Source organism: Solanum lycopersicum, chromosome 7 (assembly GCF_036512215.1).
Source record: "Solanum lycopersicum chromosome 7, SLM_r2.1".
NCBI classification, from domain to species: Eukaryota; Viridiplantae; Streptophyta; class Magnoliopsida; order Solanales; family Solanaceae; genus Solanum; species Solanum lycopersicum.
In genome coordinates this window covers 16,950,364-16,961,541 of record NC_090806.1, presented here as the reverse complement: position 1 = coordinate 16,961,541, position 11,178 = coordinate 16,950,364, and the positions used below count along the sequence as shown (strand labels likewise).

Sequence of the window (11,178 nt, the reverse complement as noted above, 5' to 3'; positions counted from 1 at the left end):
ATGAGGGGTTGGGGAGTTTAAATGGTGAAAGTTTATAATAAACTCCAACCGGTTCAGGTTGGGTATGTCTCATTAATCACGCGACGGTTCCCCAACGACGGTCCGTCGCTGCTGTGACGACCTGTCGTTAGTTCTGTCGTGTGTGCTCTAGATTGAAAATAACAGAAAGCTATACCTGGTACAATGGATGCATACGATGGTCCATCGCAGCCGCAACGGTCCATCACTTTATCCATCAGTGACTGCTGTACAGTAATTTTCTGCAGAATTTCCTGGTGATGTGCCTACAAATTTAAAAACCCATTAGTAGAAAAATGCTACCATTACTTAAAAGACTATAAGTATTGGGTTGCCTCCAAAAAAGCGCCTGATTTAATGTCGCAGCACGACTAGGGACACTTGATTACTCAGCCTTAATCAAGATGGTTTTCCGGTATTGCTTTATTCCCCGATGCTTTATGCCCAAAATAGAGTTTTATTCATTCTCTATTCATCTTAAACCGCACTCCCTCCTTGGCTTTTTACTCAACTGCTCCATGAGGGAATACTTGGGTAATCAAGTAATGGCCAGTTCATTTGGACTTGAGCTTGCCCGGAAGACAAGGCACCCCAGAGCTGACTAAAAGCACCAAATCCCCAACCATAAACTCTTGTTTTGCAATTTTTTGTTCATTCTCCTTCTTTATCTTTTGTTTGTGGGATATGGTAAATACCGATTGGAGCTCACCACTCTGTTTCATGGTCCTACAAATGTTGAAGGTCGCTTCTTCATTATTCAACCAAAATGTCATCTGTCCCTTCTCCATATCAACTAAGGCTCTACCTGTAGCAAGGAATGGCCTCCCATTAATAATAAGCACTTCAAAATCGACCTCACAATCAAGAATAACAAAATCAGTCGGAAAGATGAATGACTCCACTTTTACTAGAACATCATGAAGTATCCTTATAGGCCTTTTCACTGTCCGATCAGCCATCAGTATCCGCATCGCAGTGGGTTTTGGATCCCCCAAACCCAACTTCTTGTAAATCAAGAGGGGCATGAGATTTATGCTTGCCCCCAGATCATAAAATGCTTTCGCAAAATGTAATGACGCAAATGTACAAGGAATAGTGAACGCACCAGGATCTTCTTTCTTTTGTACGAGGGATCTTGTAGCAATAGCACTACAATGCTGCAGTCTATCATCATCCTCAAAAGTGACCGATCTTTTCTTGGTGACCAGATCTTTAATAAATTTGGCATAACCGGGCATTTGTTCTAGAGCTTCTACCAAAGGGACATTGATAAAAGCTTCTTCATCATTGTTATGAAATGCCAATAATTACCATCCACGGTCTTTTCACTAATCTCTGAGGGAAGGGTGGTGGTGGTCTAGGCATGGGAATTACCTTGATAGGTACTTCTATATCTTTTCCATTACATTCTTTTACTTCACCACTACAATTTACAACATTGTCATTATCCTTTCTCACATTTTCCTTAGTAGACGGCATAGGTTGGTCAATGGTTTGCTAACCACCCCGAGTAGTGATTATCGTACAATGCGCATCATTCTTTGGATTTTGGACAGTGTTGATAGGAAGAGTGCCCGGTTGCCGTGTGTTCACTGTCGCAGATAATTGGGCCATTTGCAACTCGATCTGCTTAATCTAAATTGCATGTGGATCAACTTTTTTCCCAATACTAGCTAAATCACACCTCAACTCTTTAATATGCTCATCACTAGCATCGAACCTCCTCATCATTTTGTGCAACATATCCTCAACTCGCGCCATACGATCTCCACCATCCCTAGGAGTAACTTCACGATTTTGAGGAGGGACATTGGGCCCATTCGTGTCATTTCTATTAGCATAGTTACCCTTGTTAATGTTGTTGTCGCGGTTGTAGTTTCCATCTCTGACATAATGACCCTCACAGTTGTAGTTACCATAGTTCTGACCTTGGTTCCCTTGACCTTGGTGCCAGTTATCCTGATTTGAGACTTGGGCGCTTGGTCGGAAACCCCCTGTCTGCTCATTTACTGCATAAGTGTCCTCCGCATAATAGCATTCATCATTAGGAGGTGGTGAATTAGCCAAGTAGTTGACTGCATTTATCTTTTCTACACCCCTAGTGACATGTTTGAGTACCAACCCAAGCTCAGTTCTTATCTGAGCCATTTCTTCCCGAATCTCATCTGTGGCTGGGTTGTGAGTGGACTGTACTGTGAAGGTGTTTCTCCCAGTGTCAGACTTCCAAGTACTCCAAGCTTTATTGTTCTAGGACGTTTTCTCTAATTTTTTAGCTATCTTAGTATAAGGAAACTCCCATAAGATCCACCTGCAATAGTGTCCAACACCGCTTTATTGTTATCATCCTGTCCCCGATAGAAGTATTCCTTCAGTGACTCATCATCTATACGGTGATTTGGAACACTTCTCAAGAATGAGGACAATCTATCCCAAGAACTACTAACTGGCTCTCCTGGTAGTGCCAAAAAGTTATTCACTCTGTCTTTGTGGTTTAGTTTCTTGAAGACCAGATAGTAGCGTGCTAAGAAGACATCGCTTAGTTTGTTCCTTGTGAAGATTGAGTTGTATGGGAGCTCAATGAACCACATAGCAGCCTCTCCCATCAGTGACAGAGGAAACACTCTGAGACCTATTACATCTTAATCCATATCAGGCCTCCCTACACAACTTTTACACACTGCCCTTACCTTAGATATATGGGCATGTGGATCCTCAGAAGGTAGCCCTGAAAACAAACCTCTGGCAGTGAGCATTTGCATCAGGCTACTAGTTACCACAAAAGTGTGGCCCGTGGGTAGAGGAGGCAAAAGCAGTGGCCCATCGGAGTCTTCTATGTTATCATAGCCTCTGTAGTATGCTTGGGGACGTGGTACGGTATTTTGTCCCCTCTGTTGCTGTTCACCCGGAGCATCGGGTATCATCTGACCATGAACATCAACTGGATCTTGGATGTTCTGGTTCGATCATCATCATTTATTCGAAAGTTTCGATTCATATTGCAAAGTGTACGCTCTAACTCGTGATCGTAGGGAAACAAGGGTTCTCTTCCTCTCCATGTATTTGACATACAAGGAGGATAGTTTTAACAAAAAATTAAAAACAATAAAACAAAGTAAAATCAAGAAAATATCAAATAAACTATAGTAATAAATTCAAGTTATTCTAAAAGCTATAATCCCCGGCAGCGGCGCAAAAATTTGATACGCTCAAACTTACTTCTCAAATAAGAAGTAAAGTGGTCGTGTCAAGTAAATAACCCAACTAGTGAGGTTGGGATCGTTCCCATGAGGAAAATAGTCTAGACATAACTTTAACCTGTTATTACTATTGTTTGGTCAATGACCTCCTTTGAAAGTAAAAAACAATAAAATGGGGGTTTCTAATTCTAAATGAAAGAAAATAACTAACACAATTGAAAGTGACACTTAACAGCTTTGAATGTTGGATTTTAATAAATTAATCAAAGTAACTAGGGTTTACGTGTTCCCCACAGGTTCATAACTTTATAATTCTAACTACAACAATTCTTTCCTAGTATCTTACATGCAAAGTGATAAGTTATGTATTTCTAAATCCTTGGTTTGACATCTAGAAAATTTCACTCCGCACCTTGGTCCGGCTACGTGTGTTTCTTTCCTAACCCTTATCTCTACCTCATATTAAGCATCGTATTTGATATTTGACTAAGTTATTACCTCATACCAATCAATACTAGCCTATTAGATAGTATACACTAAATCTATGTTAATAATTCTTTTCCTATTATGTACCTCCTTGGTCCGACAAGTAGCATTAAGACGATTTCTAACGTTGGCCATCCGTTAAAAAGTCTTGTAAGCGAAAGAATTATTAATACATGCAACACACTATTCTAGAATGGTTATTTTAGTTATGTTTTATCTCATTATTTGCCTATGGTTCCCACCACCCTAGTTATGGAGGTTAGTTACCCATAGTCATAATCACAATAGTCACATATATTAAATAATAATTCATGTACTTACTTCAACGAGAAAGAGTAAAATCCTAAAGTTTGCTTGATTAATCACCACGAATCACCAACAATCAATGATAATCAAAAGTATAAAATTATCAAGTATCTCAAACTAATACACAAAGTCTAATAGTATAATGTCTAACAATCCAGAGTCTAACCTCAAAAACAAGGTTTTTCAACCATTTATAAAAAATAGAAACCTAATTAAACAAGGACTCTATTTGCTGGAAATCTGCCAAAACGCGGCTGGATCGACGGACCTCGCAACGGATCATCATGGTCACGACGGACCTTCATGGACTCCTTCGTCCCATAGTTATGCAATTTCTTCAGCTGCTCTTCTTCATTACCCTCGACGGAAAGTATGAGGGACTGTCATAGGTACAACGATCCGTCGAGGGCCTTCGTTTCAAAACACTTCAACTCTTGAAATATGGGTACTGGGATCACTTCTTTGAACTTTATGACGAACCTGCAGGACGGGACGTCATAGACACAACTAACCGTCACAAGCTTCGTAACCTCACACTTGGTCAGACTTCCCTATCTTCCTTCAGCAGCTGCACTACGCTGCCACCTACGGACCGTCACAAGCACGACGGACCGTCATAAGCTCCGTAGGTGGTCTCTTTTGCATTTTTTCGCTCAAAATCTCCGCATTCAGCTTTGGACAGATTTTCTACTAAATAAAAAAGAAACTTATATAAAAATTAGCACAAAAAGTCTTTTGGACACACTAAACTTAAGGAAAAAGTATTAATAATACCGTGAAACCATGATATATCAACCCCCATCCAGTCACCGGTCTTGTCAAGACAAGCTCATTTTTCTCATTGGGGACCACAATTATTCTCCTTTCTTAGGTACACATTAAACAGGGCATACCCAACTACTATCAACGATTAGATATATCACTCCAGCATCCAACCACTTAATAATTTCATTCTTCACCACCTCTGTCATAGGTGTATTTAAACGTCTCTGGTGCTCAATACTTGGCTTATGATCGGGCATGAGTTGGATTTTATATGAACAAATCCTAGGAGGGATCCCAATAATATCCGCAATAGTCCACCCAACATCTCTTTTGATCCTTTTTAACATTTCCACCAAAGTCTGAACTTGATGCAATAATTAACGGCAATGTGTCACCTTTTTCCAAGAATACATTCCTCGGATGCGGTGGTAGAGACTTATGTTCTACTTTTGGAGCCTCCTCAATAGATAGTTTCACAATTGGAGACTCGCGATGCTTCATATCTAAATCCAACTTCTTTGGTTTAAACCGAACATCACCTCGAACAATTTCTGCGACCAATTACTCGTACTCTTCAATGCAATCACTAAGAAAATTAATGATCACTGCAGCTAGTGCTTCTACACGCAGACACTCTTCTATTTGTACCTCAAATGACCTCTCAACCTTGTAAAGGGCGATGCATAGATGGAATTAAAGGATTTGGGACTTTTTGAGGCAGAGCTCACTATTTAACTTTTGTGCCGCTGTATCGGGATTAGTGCAGTTGCAGCAACACCACTACAGTAGGATGGGTGTCGTTATGGCGGTATGATGTGCTTTTTAATCGTATATACAACTCTTAGACGACCGTATTTTGTACTTTTAAACATTTTGAGTTCAGAGCCGACCCTTGGGATATTCCAACTATTTTTCCATGATTCTTAAAGATAGAGGAAGGATTTCTTGAAGAATCCTATGGTTGAATTAACCTTAAATTTACTAGTTAGGGTAATAGATTTTAACTAGGGTTCATAGTTTATAAGTATTTCATGAATTTAGTGTCTTTATTGACTCCTATAAATAAAATAGTAGCTTGTAGACCACGAACAAGCGAAACGAATCCAAAAAAGGAAGGATCAAGTTCTCTAGGGTTTCAAGCTTATTTGGAGATAGTTAATGGGTGTCTTTCTGTTATTATGTGATATACACTTGCTTTGTTTCGTTGTGATAGTTGTATATGCAAGCATGTTGAAATATTTGTCATAAATGTTGAAATAAGATATATGAATATTGATACCTTGAAATCATTACTTGAATGTGTGATCTTGATGTGTCATTGTGATTTCTTATGTGGATCAGCTGCCATGTTCCGGCACCTAATGTTGGATAATATTGACACTTTCTTGCATGCTGATGGTTTGACTTTGGGTTTTGTGAGAGAACCAATTATCTGATGAAGCATGTGAATTGGCATGTTTATTCTTATGAAAAAATTTAATATGATGATAGTTATGCATGTGTTATGATGTTTTAATTACTTGTTCTTGTTACACAAGTGGGATAATCGAGTGATCGCACTAGTACATGGTGGTTCAGTACTAATTCTACACTTGCTATTTTTTTAAGTACAGGGCATCCTCACACAACTGTTGTCAAATCTCGCTTACGAGATTGGTGATGCTTTGATTTCATGGGTAAGCCATATCATTTAGGCTTCCATGGAATTATCCTCCTAAGTTGATGTCCATCATTTTTGGACATAGACCCTGTTTTAGTTAGTTAGATAGTTCATTAGAAATTATTGTTAAATTTGGTTCTCATTAATAGGTTTATCATTCACATTGTTTGTTAGTGATTAGTTCTTTATTTACTAGTGGATCCTTGTCTTTAGTTATTAACTTGTTTCCACAAATTAAATGCCTTAGTTTTAAGGTTCATTGCTTTGATTGGTTTCTAGTAGTGGTTTCCCAACCGATTTGTAGTGTGTGTGTCAATCACGACGGTCTAGATCGTGAAAAAGTTTGTATCAGATCCTAGGTTTGTTGATCTCAATGCACAAAAATGAGTCGTAGGAACGGTACGGGGACACTTAATCTTTTTTTTGAGAGACTCTAGGACATAAGGAAATCCCCATTTTCCCTTGTCTCCTTCACGCTATGACTTGATTCCAACTGGTGTCTGGCGTTTTATATTGATATCTAACTTCTCTAAATATTCTATTGTAGATGGTAAATACTAGGTTTAATCGTGTTGGGCATGTAGCTCCTACTAATGCTCCAGATGAAGAACCCGCAACTAGAGTCATGGTTGAGGCAGATGTACAGAAAGATCAAGGGGTAGAGCTCGTGAAAGTGTGGAGTCTGATGTGAATGAGGTGTCAAATGACTATGCTTGGGAAACGAGAATCCTACGGTGCATAACAAAGACGTAGAATAGGATGTTGAGTTTGAGAATGTAGATGAGGTTGAAAATGAGTAAGGGGTGTAGGTTGAAGCTACAGGAATCCCTCACCTTGATTCGGTGTTAGCACAATAGATCATGTCATATTTGAAAGGGTTGGATAGTCCGAGGATGATTCAACCTAGTCAAGTCCTCGCGAATTCTCCCCTTGTTAACACTGTACCCAAGCCGGTTGGAGAGGTAGGCAATGTTGATTTCTTCCATCCTTTGTTGGAATTTGTGATGACCAGTAATAATCTTGGTATGTTGACCATGTTTTTGAAGCTCAAGTCTCTGGTATTTCTTTGTTTGGAGATAAAGGATTCTTATGAGTTCATTTTGCATTGTTATGAGAGGTTGCATAAGTTCGGTATCGTTCACAACCATGGAGTTGAGTTTATTTCTTTTCAACTTCAAGGTGCATCCAAGCAATTGTGAAAAGCTTATATGAAATGCAGAGCCTCTACATTACCTCAACTTTCTTGGACTCAATTTCATGCCTTTTTCTTAGAGAAGTATATGCCTAGGAGTTTGAAAGATAACAAGAAGGATGCATTTATTGGATTAGAACAGGTTAGTATGTTTATAATTGCATATGAAGCTAAGTCCCATGTTTTATCTAGATAAGCTACCCAATTAGTAACCACTAAAGAATAGAGGATCCGGTAGTTGTTAGAGCTTTGAATTCTTATATACAAGTGTTTCCTGTTCATATGACTTCTGCAGGAAGGAGCTTCAGTGAGGTGATTGATTCTGTCAAAAATGTCGAGGGGGAGAAGCAAGACGGTCAAGCTAGAGCGTTGTCTATGAGGGCCCTGGAAATTTTTAGGGATCCTATACTAATGGATCCAGTGAGCTACCCTCGCGGCCAAGCCAATTTAGTATGCCATGTCCTCCAATTCTAGTGACTATTCGGGGACTCCTTCTAATAATTTTCAGTGTATCACAGTGTTGAGCATATTGCGAGCAACAAACCATCTGGAGGCCACACTTGTTTTAGTTGTGGGGAACTTAGATACATGATGAGGAATTGCCCACAACCCCGTTCACTTGAGTCTTGAAAGAAACCTTCTCAAGAAATTATACACACGGGAAATGGTAATAATGATAGGGGAAGTCCACAAGTAGGACGCGGAGGAAATAAGAGAGGCCGTGGAGGTAGTGGGAATGGTAAGAATGGTAGAGGTACTTTGCAACTAGGCACGAAGGTATCTTGTTTCAATAATAGAGTTCAATGTTATGTATTTTCGGGCAAGAATGGGGCAGAGAAGTATGATGGAGTAATCAAAGGTACTATTCTTGGCTGTGATCAAACAACCAATATATTATTTAATTTGTGTTCCACATATTCGTATGTGGTTGTGAGATTTGCCTTTTATTTTGAGATGTGATTTGATATTCTTGATTATCCTATACGTGTTTCTACCCCAATTGGTGAGTCAATCATAGTCACCCATGTTTATTGTGCTTGATCTATTTTGTGTATGGGATTTCATACTAGGACTCATTTGGTGATTTTAGATATGGAATACTTTGACATAATCTTAGGCATGACTTGGTAGTCTACCCATTATGTTGTTCTTAATTGTAATGCGAAGTCAGTGACTCTATATATTCTGGGATTAAAAAAATATAGTGGGAAGGGGTGTATAAGCCTAAGCAAGTTAAGATTATATCCTTCATCTGGGCTAGTAAATAATTAGAGTAAGGTTGTTTAGGTTATTTTTCTCATGTTAGGCATGTTTAAATTGAAGCTCCATTCATTCGGTCTATTTCGACGATGTCCACATTTAGTGAAGTTTTTCCAAATAATTTTTCTAGCAAGCCTCCATATAAAGACATAGATTTATATTGACTTAGATCTTGGTACGCGCCCCATAATTTATATCCCTCCATATCGCATCGCTCCGGAGGAGTTGAGTGAGGTTAAGGCTCAAATCCAAGAGATTCTTGATAAGAGTTTTATTCTTCCTAGTGCTTCCCTATGGGTGCTCAAGTTTTATTTGTTAAGAAGAAGGATGGTAGCATGAGGATTTTCATAGATTAACGGCAGTTGAATAAGGTCACTTTTTGAAATAAGTAACCCTTGCCTAAAATGAATGATCTTTTTGACCAATTACAAGATGCAACAGTTTTCTCCAAGATTGATTTAAGATTTGGTTATCATCAATTGAACATTATGCCTAAAGATATACCTAGGATGGTGCTTAGGACTCGTTATGGGCACTATGAGTTTTTGGTTATGCGTTTGGGTTTACTAATGCACCTGAAACATTTATGAGGTTGATGAATGGAGTATTCAATCCCTTTCTTGAATCTTATATGAATGTTTGTATCAATGACATTTTTGTGTATTCAAAGAGTGAAGAAGAGAATGCTAACCATTTTCGTACAGTATGGGTTATCCTTAGAAAGCAAAAGTTATATGCAAAAAATATCATGTGTGAGTTTTGGTTGAAGTCGGTTGCATATTTCGGGCATCTGGTGTCAAAAGAAGTGGTAAGAGTGGATCCTAAAAGATTGAAGTAGTTCAAAATAGGGTACAAGCTAGCTTCGTGTTGGAGGTTAGGCGTTTTGTGGGACTTGCTGGTTACTATCGTCGTTTTATCATGAATTTTACTTCAATTACTACTCATTTGACCAATCTTACAAAAAAAGAGGTACCGTTGAATTGAATGAAAAATGTTAGGAGATCTTCCAAAATCTTAAGACTCTTTTTACCACCGCGCCCCTTCTAGCATTACCGATTGAGGGTAAGCACTTCATTGTCTGTTGTGATGCTTCACATTCTAGATTGGATGTTGTCTTGATGCAGGATAAGAATGTCATAGCTTATGCGTCGCGTCAATTGAATGTGCAACACAAAAATTAACCAACTCATGATTTCAAGTTGTCAGTCATGGTATTTGTTCTTAAGATCGGGCGACAATATTTGTATATTTTTATGTGTAAGGTATTTACTGATCTTCATAGTTTGCAAACATGTATTTACCCAAAAGGTTTTGAATTTGAGATAGCAAAGATTGATTGAATTACTCAAGGATTATGATGTGACTATTTAAAAACCATCTGATTAAGGAAAATGTTGTGGCAGACGCTTTGAGTCGAAAAATGATATGTACGGGAAGTTTATCTCACTTGAGTGGAACCAAATAACTCTTGACCAAGGAAATTCAGAACTTAGTGTCTATGTTTGTGCAGTTGGGCATTTCTCAAAGAGATGGGTTGTTAACTAGCATTGAAGCTAAGTCCATGCTTATAGAGGAAACCAAGGTCAAGCAATTCAAAGATAATGATTTAGATGATCTTAGAAAAGAGATTGCAATAGATAAGTCTCAAGTAACCAATCTAGATATGGATGGTGTGCTCAACTATAAGGGTAGAATTTGTGCTCCAAGAGTTGATGATTTGATCCTAAGGTTGCCAATGAAAGATCATGGCTCGCGCTATTCTATTCATATGGGTGTGACCAAGATGTATAGAGATTTGAAACAGTTTTATTGGTGGTCATATGAGAGACAAGACATTGTGAAGTTTGTGGCAATGTGTGAGCATTGTCAACAACTGAAGTATGAACATCAAAGGCCTGTGGTTCTACTTCAAAATATGTCAATTCCACAATAGATATGGGAAACGATAGCCATGGATTTTGTGGTTGGACATCCCAAGACTTTGGGGAAATTTGATTCTATTTGTGCTGAAGTTGATAGGTTGACCAATTCACCTCATTTCATTTCGGTGAGAGTGGATTACAACGCTGAACATTTGGCTAGGATTTATGTAACGGAGATAGTGAGGTTGCATTGTGTGTCCCTTTCCATTATCTCAGACCATTGTACCTTTTTCACTTCAAAGTTTTAGAGGATGTTACATGATCAATTGGGCATGCAAATCATTTTTAGTACAACCTTTCATCCCAAACGAATAGGAAATCAGAAAGGACTATACAAGTGTTAAAGGACATGTTAAGAGCTAGTGTAATTGA

The 11,178-nt window shown here is 38.6% G+C and overlaps 1 protein-coding gene across 1 annotated transcript; it reads left to right on the top strand.

Moving 5' to 3' along the window:
- The first annotated feature begins 7,292 nt into the window (after positions 1–7,292).
- On the top strand, positions 7,293–10,817 carry LOC101248890 (uncharacterized). Its single transcript, XM_004243055.1, has 3 exons — positions 7,293–7,455; positions 7,920–8,044; positions 10,395–10,817. Exons 1-3 carry the CDS (start codon positions 7,293–7,295, stop codon positions 10,815–10,817), a joined length of 711 nt encoding a protein of 236 aa, XP_004243103.1.
- Positions 10,818–11,178: the final 361 nt, after the last annotated feature.